We start from the raw sequence: 17,178 nt of genomic DNA, 5'->3' as shown, positions 1-17,178 counted from the left end.
ATTTTAAGAAAAACTCTTAACAGATATTACAATGTTCCAAACATTTTAGACCTTATTATGATGTGTGATACTATTGTGTTGAGAATTACCAAAAACTTGGTTTCTTGCATTACTACAGAATTTACATCCAATTATTTCTGCCTCATGCCTGCCTGAATAACCAGGGGGCAAAGCATTGACTTAAATGGATGCAATGTGAATGGAATTCTCCGAATTGATGCTTATTTTTACACTGTCACTAGGAATGATCTTAAAGAGGTTGTAGCATACTTGCCTACTTTTGAAAAAGCATTTCAGGGAGATTGTGAAAGTAACAACTAAAAGCGCGGGCACGTACTGCTACATCGGAGAGACATGTTATGAAAATGACTTACATCCAAATGTAAATGAGGCCCAAAGTTATTAATATCTATTTGTTGAAGAAAAGACACTGATATTTTGCAGGACTTGTTTGTGTATTGTATTTTACAAGAGGTTCCATATACTGTAAGTGGCCACAAGAAACCTTATTTAAAATGCATGTAGCCAAAGGGATCATTGTGGCTTATAACCAGTGCAGGGAAATTTCACTGATGATCCCATTTGAATGTATTTATCTCTGATTTATTCCCTCCGCCCCCTATGAATGTAATAGCTACATAATGGGGGTAAGGTGTAGTCAGGGAGATTGCTGGACTATTCAGGTAGTGAGGGAGATTGCTACTATTTCAGGGAGTCTCCTGCAGAATGAGGGAGGGTAGGCAACTATGGGTTGTAGCATTTCACATATACCCACCCTACACTGTTCAGACCCATGCAAAGTGTATTGCTGTTTATTCTGCTTCAGCATTTGTCAGTGTTATGCCGCTAATAACAAGTGACAGGCTTACCATATTTGCTGTAGGATTGTGACACAATGGGTGCCCAATATTCTGCAAAGCAACACATATTTAAACTACTGTTAAAATTCTAATCAATTATTTTGGATGTCTTCCCTCTTTGTCAAAGTCTCCTCTCTGCTTATTATCTTCTCAGTGGTGAATTTCAAGTCATTTATAAGGTTCAAAGTAGACAGGGGGTAACTCTATCCCCAGGAGTAAATCACTGAATTAACTGCTGAAATGTAAATTGTTCTCTTAGAACTGTCATGTTCTGATTGATTCTATCCCATCTGTTCATGACATGTAAAACCTGTAATTTGCTAACTTCATCAGGACAATGTCCACTCAGCTCTGGGGCACCATGTCGAGATATGTGCATGGTACATATCCTTCAAACGTAGACTCAAGAGTTTCCTGTTTACTCAAGCATTTCCATAATGTTCCTTTTAGTATCTTCATGCTTCTGTATTTTATGAAAATGTACTTCATATATTATTGTACTATATTATGCTATGTATCTGTTAAGCGCCTTGAGTCCTATTGGAGAAAGAGCGCTATTAAATAAAATTATTATTATTAGTATTAAACATCCCATTTCACAGGTATGTACCACCATGGTCTATTTCACTTGCAATGAGCCATTAGGAACCATGGTGGGTTGGAAATGATGCATTAGCTGTGTAACATTTAGCATTACAGGTTAGTGTCCTTTGGATTTGTAATATTATTATTATTATTATTATTATTAATATTAACAACAGTTTCTTATATAGTGCAGCATATTCCATTGCGCTTTACAATTAGAACAACAGTAATAGAACAAAACTGGGCAAAAACAGACAGACATAGAGGTAGGAAGGCCCTGCTCGCAAAGTTACAATCTATAGGGAATATTTAATTGAAGATATTAGACTTGTTTTAATGCAAGCAGTTAATCCAACAGAACAAAAAAATGCTTTGGGGGAGATTTATCAGAGCTTGGAGGGAGATAAAGTACCAGCTAATCAGCTCCTGTCATTTTTCAAACACAGCCTGTAAAATGACAGGGACTGATTTGATAGCACTTCATCTATCTCCACTTTATTGCTTTCCAAATTTTGGTACATAACATTGGCGTTTCTGTAATTGGTGCAATGTGTGCAGTGCACATGGGCCCCTGGGTCCACGGGGGCCCCACACTGAACACACTGCACCCATTTTTAAATACTTACCATTCAGGAATCCTGCGTCGGCCACTGCAGCCGCATCAAAAATCCCTCCCAAAATGGCCATCTCACATGTGCAGTAGCAAAATTAGTCTCCGGAACATGGTGGGCTAAATATTTCTGGAGACCAACGTATGCACAGTAGACTCCGGCACAGAGCCGGAGCCTACGGCGCCGTAGAGAGAAGGGGGCCCACCCCTCCTCCTTTAAAATGCCCTGGGATACATATGCCCCTATATCCCCAGTAGATAGATTGTTAAAACCTGAACATTAATTTCATTAACTTTGATAATATAACTGTTAATATAGTAATATAGTAATGTATATTGTATGTACTCGCAGTCCTGCATTGCATATACATTCAGCAAACTGTGTTAGGGAAAATATACCCAAATATGTGTTTTGCACTATAACGTTTCTGTAAATCTAGCAGTCTCTTTTCATTTAATAGAACTATTAATGTTCATCCAATTTAAACAATACAAGGTGAATAAATGCAAATTAAATACACACAATGAAAACACAAATTGGTTGACACCGATGGTCATTATCGTAATAAATATATTTTTACATGGCAAGTATACATCACCTAGAGGTGCCCATATAACGAAAACCAAAAAGTATCTAAAGAACATAAGGAGACGCCAGAGCTGGTGACACTGAAATGTTAAGACATGCAGAATGGTTCTATGTAATTCTTAACGTTAGCTTGTTTTATGGCATAGTTAGATGTATTTAGTATACGGACGCCTGCTGCTTTCTGCAAATGTCACAGTCAGGAAAAAGGCCAATTCAAGATGTAAAACTTTCAGTACACCTCATACAGTCAGAAACCAGATACATTCTGGCACATTTTCCTTTAAAATGACTATGTCTAAATAAAGCATAATACAGCAACTATTTTAAAATGTGCATTATTGCTATTAAGTAAACGCTACTGCGTACATCGCAATGAAAACAAAAAAAAAACACAAAAGAGGTGTTGTGTGGCTGTGTGACTTTTAACACATGAAGTTTGTGATGCTGCTCACTGTTAATATTTGTTTATGCACACCGAGTAGGATATTCATCATTTCATTCACTAGGGTAGATACTGAGTATTACAACTTCTGTGATGGATTCTACTAGCACTTCTGTATTATGTGTGTACTCCAGATATATTGCACAAATCAGATACATAGCATGTCATATTTTATTAACATACATTTCATGTCATGCTTTATGTAAATAAGCCTGATGATATATTTAACACCAGTCTTCAAAAAGTAGTCACCATTGCATTTATCTTAATCCCCCTGTAGTGAGGAAAGAGTTAACTAGCTGAATCTGTTATATGTGTAACTATTGACCACTCACTGATTGTGAGTGACAGTTAGACACATTTTTTTATAAGCAACCCTTGAATTTTATTCTTAGCAAACACTTATCCCCGTATGGAATATCATGCTCTAATATCAGTCGCATACAGAATGCTCTCAAGGTAATTTCAACACTATAGAATATGGATGTCACTTCTATTTGCACTTACTCTGGAGATGGTCAAGGGCATGTTAAAGTCCTTTCCTCCTTGCAGTCGGAATCCCCATGGGCCGGGTCCAGTGAGAGATACAGTGTAAGCCATTTTTTGCCAAATTTTAGTGCAGCCACTTGAAGGCTCTGCGAGAAATAAAAACAGACAAAAAAATAAAAAATAAGCTGTTTCACCAAGGTCAAGCTAATAAGAATAGCAGGAATGCACGGGGAAAAGCACTTAGTTCACACAATTATAAAGTAATTGGAATCTTGCCTGTTCACTCGGCTTGAAGTGCCACCTAAGAATAGAAGGGATGTATAATGTAGATACAGATATCCCAGCTAAGCAGGACCCATAAAAGGTATGTAACCAAATACCTTCCATGCAAGGATACTGTGACTCAGAGATCTATTATTGCCTCATGGCAGTCCCCAGGATCATCCCACTCCATAGTGTGTTCAACACATTTCTGACATAGCAAATGCAAATATTCATTAAAATAGTTATGTGGCAATTTGAAACAGTGACATACGTCCCCCAGGTGATAATAAGATAGGCCTCTGTCAGCCTAGAATTCATTTCACTGGTCTTAGCAGTGAGGTTATTCATTTTAATGCAAATCCTAAGCTTTAAATGTTGTCTTTTTAAGATATTGCTTGCTAAGGTAAGCCATAAACTCTGTCAGGGGGATAGAACTTATCTCGAGGCGGCTGCTTTAAGAAAGTTTGTTACTGCATACTGTATTAAATATATATACACACACACACACACACACACACACACACACACACACACACACACACACACACACACACTGCATTGCTGTGATCAGTTTGAAATGCTAAATGAATACATTTATATATTTAATATTGCATGTAATGGCACTATATAAGTAACTGTTACTAAATAATAATAATAATAATAGTAATAATAATAATAATAATAATAATAATAATAATAATAATAATATAAGCTCATAATATAATATAATAATAATAATAATATAAGCTCATAATGAGCTAGGTAAACCTTGATGGTAGTTCAGGACATTTTATGACACAAAGACATGGCTTCATTGAAGGATGCTGTGTCTTAAGAAGACTTAAGTACTTGGCAGGTGATCATGAATTAATGACTGCTAGGGATTAGCACTCTATAGTGAATCTGGGCTATAGAATCATGTCATCTAAACTCTGCCCTATGTGGCAATGTGGTGTACTATAAACAAATGTGGTGTACTGTAAACTATTGTCATTTATGTTAGAAAAGGGTCAGGCAACCATAACAACTGTCCCTGGACTATATCTCCCATGGTGGGCGACAATCATTTGAGATGTGGTTCAACAGCTGGAGTAACAAAGGTTACCAAACACACAGTTACTAATACAGGCAAATTTTGATCATTCACTCTGTGGCCAGAGGGAAAACAAATGTGTTTTAAAAAAAACAGTTTGCGTTGGCTTATTGGTCATCATACATAGACAGAAACATAAATATAAGTTTGTGGGGGAGATGTACTAAGCCTTGAAAAGTGATAAAGTACCAACCAACCAGCTCCTGTCATTTTTTTAAACCCAGCCTGTGACATGGCAGTTAGGAGCTGATTGGCCGGTACTTTATCACTGTGAAATGTACCACTTTTCAATGCTTAGTACATCTCCCCCATAATGGGCAACAAGATATTGATAATGAGCAATACATGCTATTCAATGAAGAGGATGCATTACCAAGCTATAGTCTACACTGCTCCAAATATGACAAATATGACAATAACAAGACCTTCTGGCACAAATGAATGGCTATTAAAGGCTGCAAATTATTACCTATCAGTTATAATCATTTTAGACTTTGTTTTACAAAGGCATTGTATCATAATAATCATAAATTGAGAAAATGAAAAAATAGATGTTTAAGTTTTTTCATTAAAAATGCTACTATTTAAACTATAAACAAAACTTTCAGCAATTAAGACATTACTTAAAATTCTATACTTTGTATATCGTTACTCCCTTAGTTAAATAATGGGGCTGATTCAATAAAAAACAAGCAAATAAAACCATGTTGCACTACAGATGTGGCAAACGTAAACTGTGCAGAGAAATTTTGATTGGAGGGAGGTGTGTCAAAAATTACTGCCAGCATCTGTTGGCTACATGCAAAAGTAGCCAATATTTACCCTGCATGCAAAAATAATAAATGTATTTGCAGCCCTTGCATTGCAGCATCATTTATGTAGGTCCAAAAGCTACTTGCTTTATTTATTTATTTTTAACAACATATTCATCTCAACTCAGACACCATGCTGATTTCATCAAGAATGGACAAAAATGGTGCAACATTTAGTAGCCAGTCAGGCAACTATTAAAGCAAGCAGAATATTTTGAGAAGGGAGTGAAGATGATCAAACACTGACAACAGTAGAAGTCATTCCAAAAAGATACACCCAAGCATATTTTTGGGGTGTATTATCTACCTGACTTCTGTGATTTGCACAGCCTTGATTATCATGGTATGCAGCCAGAGTTAAGTATAAGGAATCACTGGGTCAACTGCTATTGGATTACAATTCCCAGTCTCTGTGAGAGCCAGCAGCGGACTATTCTGAAAGTTGGTTTTCAGTTACAGATGAGGAGGCATTTAGGGGATAGTGATCACAACATTTGACTTGAGCCTAGATAGAACGTTTTGTAACGGAGCTACAAGAATGATGAAGTTTAGAAGGACAAGATTTAATCAGCTTAGAGGAGCACTGAAGTTTGTTTAAGCAAACCACATAAAAGCATAGAGAACAAATGGGAAACTTGATCAATTATTTTATATATTTATACTTTTAATCACAAGTCATCCAATCATCATTGTTTCTTTGTATGTCAGTACAAGTTCTGCATTTCCAGACACTCAGGTACTGTATATGAGTATAAATCTAGTATAATAACAAAGAGTTTGGCACAAGCACATGACAAATAACATAAAACAATTAAGGATTCCATACACTTAAGCTGAACATAGTAAAATAACACTTACAATTGTGCCATAAAGCATTACAGACACAAGCAGTGTAACCAGAGAGGGGGGAGACATGAGCATACATGAAACATAAGATAGTAAAGGCCAAGGTGGTTACATAGGTAAGTACTGGAGATTTTGTGGGGAAGAGAGCATTTCAGTTGTTAGAAGCATAATTGATATGTTACAAGAACATAACAAATCATATTAAAGGGAAATTAGCTTAGCAAAAGTTGAACCAAAAAATATATGTAGCCAAAGACAGCAAGTCTAATTCTAAATTGTTTTTCTAGTACATGAAAACAAAAATAATTGTAAAAAATAAAGATAAATATGATCTATTAAATATTATATTTTATTTATTTTTTCACAAATCATTGCAAAATATCAAGAAATATGTTTTATAGTAACAACCTATGCATTGAATGCATACTTACTAATTACCCCAGAATATCAGGGAGCCTGAAACACTGTGGAGAAGAGTCTAGCAATCTACCTGACGTAAGGATGTGTGGGCACAACACAGTGAAGATATCATCACTCTCCTCCCACTATGGAGGAGACACTGGGAAGAAGAAGGATGTTTGCTACAAGAAAATGGCCACCACTCTCCAGCCCACTGATAGCTTCAAGAGTGCCCAAGGATCATACTTGATCGCTTTACTGAAATTTAGGGCAACTACTCAATTTGGAAAGAGTCTCCTAGATTGTGGAAAGTGGGCATCTTTCCGCAACCCTCTGTCCTCCATCATTTCTTATGTGAAGAAGGCTGAGCAAGGGGCATGATGATGCAATCTGATATGAATTGTGTTACCACAGCACTGTCCCCAGCGATGCAAAGCCAGGAATCACAAGATTTTTTTGCTCAAGAAAGATTGCTGACAGTGTGCTCCATTAAAGGGTATGTGTGCTGCATTATAGGGTGTGTGTGCTTCATTACAGGTGATGTGTGCTGCATTACAGGAGATCTGTGTCTAAGAATGTGCGCTGCATGGCATGTCTGATGAACTACATGATTGTGGTGGAAAGGAAAGTGTTAGAGGGGTAATTAGGAAGCTAGAAAACATCAGAGTGCAGCATGTTATTAATTGCAATCGTAAAACGTCTTGCATCAATTGGGTAAAGAACAGACAAACTAGCCATCTGTGCAGACTCTTTCTTTGACCATTGTAGATTCTTTTTTACTGTGACAACTGTGCATTGCTTGCAAAACTTAAATACTTAGCTCAAAGCACAGCCATATATCTCATATGCACCTTGCTCTCATTGACTAGCTGTGACTTAACTTGGAGAATATTTGTGAAGTCTACACACACACGCGAGCACACACACATTATATATACATATACTAAATAGATGTAAGAAATAACTGCTTATTCCACCCCTAATGTATCTATACTTAGTTTCCTCCTCAGTCTCTCATATTCATCCAGGATACTGAATAGAGTTTATGAGGTGTGGCTATTAAATAATGAGACTGTACTTGTAAAAAATATACCATACTGCGTCAGTTTAAAGGGAGTGGGGGAACATTGATCATGGACTATTCCAAAACGGTTTTGCATGTTGCACCCCTCTTTCACAGATAGTTTGCTGTCATACAGCTTTCAAAGAAGTTGTGTTTTTACGAAAAATGCTTAGTTCAAAAGTAGAGCAACACGTAAAATTAAAAGTTTTAGCTAATTTGAACAAAACGCCCACCGTATCTTTCCGTATGCTATCCACAGCTTACGGGGCAGATGTTACATGCACGTGTGTCTGAGTGGCACAGAAAATTTAGTGATGGTCGTGAGGATGTTGAAGATGATGAACATCACTGGAGGTCTTGCCACTCAAAAATAAATGAAAATGTGTAATAAAATGAGAACATTTTTGAATTAACTCTCAACTCCGCATCTGAATGATAGCATAAATGGTAAACATCGACAAAGAAACTGTTAGGGTAGTTTTGCTTCAAGATCTTAACATGACAAACGTTTGTGATAAGATGATTCCAAGGCTTCTCACAACCGAAAGCAAATATGTACAGACATTTTGGAACAATTTAAGCGGATTTACATTTTTAGATAAAGTTATTACCTTTGATGAAACATGGATCTTCCAATAATATCCTGAGACAAAATGCCATTACATGCACTGGAAAACACCATCATCACCAAGAATGAAGAAAGCATGTCAAAGCAAAACCAAATTAAAAGCTACATTATGTTTTCTTTGATATAAAAGTTGTTCTTTTGGAAGACTGGGTACCAGAAGGCACACCAGTGAATCAACATTACTTCAAAAATGTTCTAGCAACTTTGCGTGAAAGAATGAGAAGAAAGAGGCCAGAGTTGTGGAAAAATAGTATCATCCTCCATTATGACAATGCACCAGCCAACACAACTCTCTGGGCCTAATTCAGATGTGGTGGTTCTTGTGATTGTTGGACCATTCACTGTTAGACTCCTTGATGACACCAAGTTCTAGCATATTCTTGATCTCTTTAAAGACAGCCTTTCGCTGTGCTTCCGGAATTCAATATGGTTTTATGTTGACCTTGACTGGTTCTGTGACTATGTTATGCTTAATTATGGCTGTTCGGCCATGCAGCACTGAGAACACATGCCTGATCCTAATGAGGCATTCTTTAGCATGGTACTTTTGAGTATCTGACAGTGTCTCTGACACTTTTACTTCGGGAACAGTGGGGATTGACGTTAATGGTGGGCAAGGTTCATCTGACAGAGCTTCCCTATCCTTCCAGGGTTTAATTAAGCTAAAATGGTAAATTTGTTTTATGCTTCCTTTTGCCTGGTTGGTACACTTTAGAGTTAACCTCATTCACTTTCTCCCTGATCTCAAATGGACCTTGACATTTAGCAAAAAAATTGCTTTCCTCTGTGGGTATCAAAACAAGAACTCTATTAATAGGGGCAAATGTATGTATATGGGCATTCCGATTATATACTCTCTGTTGGGTTTGTTGGGCCTGCTCCATATGTTCCTTGACAATGGGCAGCATGGCCACAATCCTGTTCTACATCTGTGATACATGTTCAGTTACACTTTTAAAGGGTGTGGGCTTCCCTTCCTATGTCTCTTTAGCAACATCTAGCAACCCTTTGAGGGACCAAAAGCTGTTCTACCACATACTCACCCCTTTTTGTCACTTGGTATAAGAGCTCATTGCAAAGGGACATTTGTTATCAGGATCTACTGGTTTCTCATTGATAACTTTAACAACAAGATGTGGCATACTTTTAGCACCATTTACAGCTTCTCCTTCCCCATTTTGTTCCTTACTGTCTACTATTTCCCCATCCTTACTAGCAAAAGGACAAGGGGCTTGAGGGTTTTTGAGGTCACACTTGTGGCCAGCATATGGTGTACTGGCTCTATACCATTTACACCTGTGACCATACAGGATTCCCATAATTTCCAAAAATGGAGAAAGTCTTTCCCTATTATAGCACCACTCCCAAATTAACAATAGCTGAACCACAGAGAGTCTCAATATTCACTTCAGCAGTTTATAATGGTGAGTTTCACCATATATGCAAGTTAAACCATGTACAGTATGCAAGTTACACCAACAGTTGTTCGCTGGAACTTTAAAGCATTTACTAATCCTTCTTTCACAAGGGTAATTAAGCTTCCTGAGTCTAACAATGCCTCTACATGGTTACCTTCTATAAAAATGTCACACATTTGTTTTTCGGGCTCAGCCGATAGTGCAACAGTACAGACTAACCTGGAAAAGTAAGACATTCTGCAACATTCAAAGACAGCATCACATTGCATGGGTTCTTGAACAGCTGGATAATAAGCAACAACATGTCCTGGCATACCACACCTAAAACATGACTGTCAAGTCTTTTAGATGGATGAGACCTTTCTGGCCCCACTGGCCCATCTTTGGATTGAGCACTCATAGTCTCTTCATTATTGAGTTCTCTAGCCACCCAAGACCCTTTTCCCACATAACAGTCTTACCAGGTTTTACAGGCGTGCGCTGTCGTTTATCTAGAGGCCGATGCGGTATACCCAGTAATTCCTCTGCCACCAGATACCTTTCCACCATCTCCACTAGCTGGTCAGTTGTTTTAAGATCCCCATGACTTACCCACTTGCACAAATCCATAAGCAGGGACCTCAAATAACGGTCAATGACAACTCTTTCCACCATTGGGATCCAGTTAATTTCTATGGTTGTGACCATTTTTTGGCCAGGCAGATGAGGTCATGCATTTGTGAGTGGAGAGGTTTGTCAATTTAGTACACCCAGTGATGCACATATTGCAATCAGAATGACAGGGTATCTCCCAGGTGATTAAAAAATTTAAATTTTCATTTTTTATAGGCCATCTCTCCCATTTGGCAGTCCTCTCAAACATGGCCAGATATGCCTCCACATCATCAGTCTTTGTAATTTTGTTGAACGAAATGACTAGTCCGTATGGAACTGCAACTGGTTGGGACATTTGTGGAAGCATTTCCAGCCGTGCTGCACCACCTGTTTAAGAATCTCACAACCCTGGTCCTGTTGACTCCATATCTCTTAAATCTCCACTTGATGTTGCCTGGTGGCTTCTTGCTGGATCCTGTTGGCTTCCTGCTGAGCTGCTATCGATTGTATCAAGGTTTTAATTATGTCCTACATCTTGTTGGATCTTTCCAGCAGTTTTGTAGCCACACTTTCTTCCAGGATATGTTTTAGTACTGGCTTCCAAAAAAGGGTGGGTCTAGCCCTTTAACTGTACATGTTTTCACAATCATTCAGACAAAGAACCACTTGGGCTTGCTTCTACAGTATGTGTGAGGCACCACAGCTCCCAGCATGTCACACTGTGAAAAAGCCTCTACAGTTTTACTCTGTGCCATATCTTTAGATTCAGTCCACTAACTATACACAGGATAACCCTAAACCACTAAAAATAAACAATAAAAACAAGTTTTTACCAGGCACAGCTCACTGGATTTAAAGAGCAGGTTTCTCTCACAGAGACTCCATAGTCTTTCCTTTTCCCCAAGCAGTGATCAGACTGACAGCCTTTTTAACACATCCATACTGCTAAAAGCCATAATTAGCCTTCTGTGAGTTTAAAAGCCCAAAGACCCAAACTGGGCAAAATAGATGGAGGACCAGCCCTCTTTTCTGTCAATCCCCAGGACCCAAATCCAAAAGCTATCAGCAGAACCAACACACACAATATTCCAAGGGGTTTAAAACACATAGGTAAGAAACCTGGCGCAAATACAGGTATGCCTCCCTCCCACCACTTTTCCAGTGATCTTGTCACTATATATATACAGGGCTGGCTCTACCATTAGGCAGCTGCCTAGGGGTGTCAGCCACTGGAGGGCGCCACTGAATTCATCTAGCGAAATATTGAAAGATGTCTCAGTATGCAACCTCCTTCTTTTACAATGCACTGGCTGCTGCTGCCGGTCTAATCAGGTGCAGCCGCTACTATCAGGCTGTACCACATAGTGTCTCAGTGATTCCTCCATGCTGACACATGTAATATCATGTCATGTGATGGCACATAGGAGGCAGATGTATCTATGACTCCCGATGGGCGCCCACTCAGCCGCTCCTCATAGCCCTGACGCACCTACTCTATGCATCTGGATAAAGGATCTCCAGCAGCAATCAGCACCTGACTACATGTTTGCACCCAGCAGCATCGCTGCAATGCTGCTTTCATTCTCAAAGGGGAATTCTGCCAATGCTGAGGGTACACAAGAAAACAGCTTAAGGTAAGCAAGCCATGGGGTTTGGGGGGTCTTCAGACAGTACAGATCTTACAGTCCGATGGGTGGTTTGCACTTATAAACAGGGGTTGGGGCTGGGAGACCGGCGCTGGCAATCCTGGCGGTCAGCATACCAACCCCCAGGATCCCTCCAGCAGAATGACGGCGGGGGGTTGGGGGGGGGGGCAAGCGCAACAAAGCCCCTTTTGGGCTTGCTGTGCTCACAGGAGGCTTGCCAAAGGATGTATTCCCACCCTGTGGGTGTCGTGGACACCCACGAGTGGAAATAGTCCCAGTCATGTTGGCATACCGACTGTTGGGCTGGTAAGCGGATGGAATCCTGGCATCAGCATGGTGACCGCCGGGATCCAGAGTACCAGTCACATGAACGGATCCTGTAAACAGCATAATAGGGAAAACACAGGCACTGGGGCACAATACAGTACAAATGGAGGAGGGGGGATCACTAATGAACTTACAGATGAGGCGATGGAACACTATAAGGAGCATACAAATATATGTATGTCTATGCGTATATATACATACAATTAAAGGCATGTAGTTGGCATCGCGGCGGATGGGATGCTGGTGTTCAGAACACCGGCGCCAGAATCCTGGCATCTGTTAGAATGCTGATGCCGGAATCCTGACAGCCGGCATCCTGAATGTTGTGCCAAGGAGAATTAGGGTTATACTGCTTGGAGGTAGTGTTAGGGGAAGGGGAAGGGACAGGGTTAATTAAGTCCATTTAAAAGTTCAGGATTAAGGTGGTCGGCATACCATACCCAACCACAATTAAATATCCCCACCAGACCCCCATATACAGTATATATATATATATATGTGCAAGATGATAAAGGCACCAGCCAATCAGATCCTAACTGTTAATTTACATATTGGAGCTGATTGGCTGGTGCATTTATCACCTTGCACATATCACTGGTTTATCACTTCCTTATGCCTTCTCCAGGTTACTACATCTGCCCCTCAGTGTCCTATACGATTCCTAATATGCTGGCTAGCGTGTATACATAAAGGACTTTGAAAGTGAAAGCAAAATTTTGTGACTTTGTTACAATACACATTTATCACTTTAAAAGTATTTGTGCAGGGCCGAAACTAGGATTTTTGGCACCCGGGGCAAGGTAGTAATCTGGCGCCCCCCCCCCCCCCACACACACATTTCAAAAATAAAAAAAAGAAACTATGCAACACATTAGAGCCCCTTATATATAATACCCAACACAGTAGTAATGGACTTTATAACAAATTATGCCATACAGTAGTATCCCTTCTACATGTTATGCCACACAGTACTAATGCACCTTATACACATAATGCCACACAGTAATATTGCCCTAAGGCTCAAGTGTGGCAAGCAAAGCAGGCATGTTCTGAAGCAGTTTAGTTAAGACACCATCAATAAACAGTAAAGTGCATATATATACAGCCCATGAATATACACATACCCCCAATAAACATATATACTGTACATGCTATATTGTGACAATTTACATCCCTTCAAGTACCCACCCTGGGTACCAAATGTTGCATCACATTGCTGCAGCACGCACACACACACACACACACACACACACATACACACACACACACACACACACACACACACACACACACAATGGGTTACACGGCACTACTCCAACACTCACACACACTGGGTTACACTGCACTGCTCCAGCTTACACATACACACACCGTGTTACACTGAACAGCTTCAGCACACACAGGGTTATACTGCACTTTTCCAGAGTGCAAACACACACACAGGGAAACACTGCACGGCTCCAGCACACACATACAGTATTACGCTGCACTGCTCCAGCACATATATACACAAACACACAGTAGTGATATAGCTGTCTCTACCTTCCCTATTATATGCCATCAGTCCCAAGTCCCCTGTGCTGAAGCAACGCCAACACTGTGTGTGTGCATAGTGTGAGCGGAGCAGGGGCGGTGTCTCTTCAGCCTTCAGCCCGTGCCATTCAGCATTACATGCCTCTGCTGGCACTAACTGCTTTACACCAGCACCAGGGGCAAACACGACATTTGAAAGGGGGGTTTCCATGCGCACATATATATATAAATTACCACCAACATGCCTCATACATGTGTACAATTGTAACAATGTATACTGTAAAACAGTATATGTGTATTACCAATATGAAACACCCAGACTACCCCCCTACATAAACAGTCAGACTGTAGATTACATAGACAGACTGCCCCCCCTCCCAGCATGCACCAACTCAGACTGTAGAAAGATTACACACACACAGACTCACACTGTCGCCTCCCTTCCCCACACACACTGGACTGCATATAGACTAATACACACACAGACTCACACTGTGTGCCCTCCCTCCACACACTACACACAATGGCAGATTATACCCCCCCACACCCGGAAGACACTAGTAGCAATAGCAGGGTTACTAGTATTACCTGCTGTCTGGTACTGCATCCAAGGAGGAGAGAAGTAACTGCATGGCCAACTCAGTGCCTGGGAGAAGGAGCGCACGCCGCGGCAGCACAGATCACAGCACAGTCTCCCAAACCTCCGCCCAGGCTAGTCTGTGAGCTCTCCATCTGTCTCACAGAGGGAGGGCCAGGATGGGGGAGATGAGTCGCTGCGCTTCGGCACTCGGCAGTAAATCTGATTGTGCCTGCGGGCACAAGCGGGTCCTGCCAGCGCCCCCTCCGATTGGGCGCCCGGGTCACATGCCCCCCTAGCCCCCCCTAGTTACGGCTCTGCTTTGGGTGTTGTCCATTTTCATGTATAATGATGCAATTAACCCCAGCCCACCTAGTGACCACCTGCATCTCTCCTCCGAGAGGTTGGGCGGGTGGTGTGGTTTGTAGGTTAGGGGGCGCTGGGCTGAAGTTTTGCCTAGGGTGCAAAGAGATCTTGCGCCGGCCCTGTGTATGTGTATATATGTGGCGCCACCTGTATATATACAGTTGTAGCTACGCTTATTGTGGCTACATCTTACCGTGATCGCTCCTTATTAGGCACGACCACATGTACATCTGGGGTGCATGCACATGTTAGTTGTGCGTGCGCCTCATTCCCACGAATGGGAGTAGCAAGTGCCGCGGATCATTACGGCTAGGCATGGGAACGCCTATCCATGCTGTGGAGCGCTCTTTTAGCGCAGATGTAGCTAGGGTGAGTGCGGCTACATCTGTATATATAGATATACACACACACACACACACACACACACACACACACACACACACACACACATACAGCATCCAGATATCCCAAGATAGGCAGCACTCTGAATCTTCTTAAAAAACAAATATATATATATATATATAGAGAGAGAGAGAGAGAGAGAGAGAGAGAGAGAAAGTAAATGGCTGCAATATCATTGAGTGCCACATTTCGTATGTGTATGTATATATATATATATATATATATATAAAATTACATGCTGTGGAAGCTACAAGTTTACACAGATGAAAGATATTGCCCTAAAAATTGGCTTTCAATTAGTCTCTACCTGTGATTCATAAAAAAAGTAATTATTTATGGATAAAAGATCCTCTAATTCAAATAATATTGGTCATAGTGTAAAACAGTGAAAATGAAGACCAAAGAGAATTGTAACAAAATGAAAGATAAATTTTCGTAAAGGCTACAAAATAATATCCAAATACTTGGATATCCCAGTGTGCACTGTTGGAAAATTGTGAGGAAATGAGGGCTGCATTATACCACCCACTCACAAGGCCGTCCTTCAACACTCAACATCAGTAAGTAGGAGACTTGTAAATGAAGCCACAAAATGACCAAATATCACTTTGAATGAGCTACAGAGTTCAGTGGCTGGGAATGGTGTGAAGGTACAGTACAACTGTCAACCATATCATTCAACAGGCCTGTGTGGGTGATGCCTAGTAACAAGCCATTTCTTAGGAAAAAAAACACATCAGGGAATGAATGTTGCTAGAAAACATCAAAATCTTTCCTCTCCAAGGCTATACAATGCCATAAATATTCACTGGCTGATAATGGTGTTATATTTTCCAAGGCAAACTTTCACCATCCATAGAATATTACTGAAACACATCCATAAAAATCAGTAGTGAAAACAATAGAGTTGGTTGTCTCTGGGAGCATGCCCTAAAGGGGCACCTCCTCCATTGCTCTTGTGTCAAGGCCAGATTAACTACCCTATAGGCCCCCTACAGCTGACCGGTGGGAGGGTCACCTGCCGAGCCTAAAGCTTATGGAGAGCTCAATGCCTCCATACAGGGGGTGTGGCACTCACAGCTCCTGCTGCATCCACACCACGCCCTAAGTATGAAGGCACTAATCTCAGTCCCTATGTGCGTCAGACTCACACATGATTCTTCCCACAGCAGAAGTAAAATCAGTGACAGTGAAGGCTGCTTCCCCTGAAAAGAGCTTGCACTGTATGTGTTTGAGAGTTGAGGAGCTGAGAGAATGGTAGGGATGGCCATTGACCATCGATTATTCATAATCATTAATGGTTTTTGGCTGATGTAGAATATTTTTGACATTAATGGGGGAGATCCAGATGGTTTCCCTCCATCTATGGTATGGCATAATCAAATAAAAATTTTTTTTTTAACTAGGTGCCTGGACACGGAGCATAGCTAATATTAAATTAAGTAAACTGTGTTTATATGTTATCATGAGTTTCAGTTAAGTGATGAAGGACACCTATTTGTCCGCCACAAGCACTGGTATTGTGTATTACATTGACTGTAAATAATTTGAATTGGTTTTGGACCACCAACCAAGGGCACCCCTGCAAGAACCCTGAGGCACCCCAGGGTGCCTAGGCACACATATTTGAGAACC

At 40.5% G+C, this 17,178-nt stretch overlaps 1 protein-coding gene across 4 annotated transcripts in view; it reads right to left on the bottom strand.

Moving 5' to 3' along the window:
• LDB3 (LIM domain binding 3) overlaps window positions 1-17,178 on the bottom strand; it is a 256,017-nt gene that overhangs the window by 229,302 nt on the left and 9,537 nt on the right. For 3 of the 4 annotated variants that reach the window (XM_063958827.1, XM_063958824.1, XM_063958826.1), the window contains exon 2: window positions 3,594-3,721. In XM_063958827.1, the coding sequence (XP_063814897.1) occupies window positions 3,594-3,721 (128 nt within the window). Of the gene's footprint in view, window positions 1-3,593; window positions 3,722-3,851; window positions 3,943-17,178 lie in introns of those variants that run through there. The other variant, XM_063958825.1, reaches the window with a different exon arrangement.

This window comes from Pseudophryne corroboree, chromosome 3 (assembly GCF_028390025.1).
Source record: "Pseudophryne corroboree isolate aPseCor3 chromosome 3, aPseCor3.hap2, whole genome shotgun sequence".
Lineage (NCBI taxonomy): Eukaryota > Metazoa > Chordata > Amphibia > Anura > Myobatrachidae > Pseudophryne > Pseudophryne corroboree.
The sequence above is the reverse complement of the archived record's forward strand: the minus strand, read 5'-3'. Positions and strand labels throughout refer to the sequence as shown.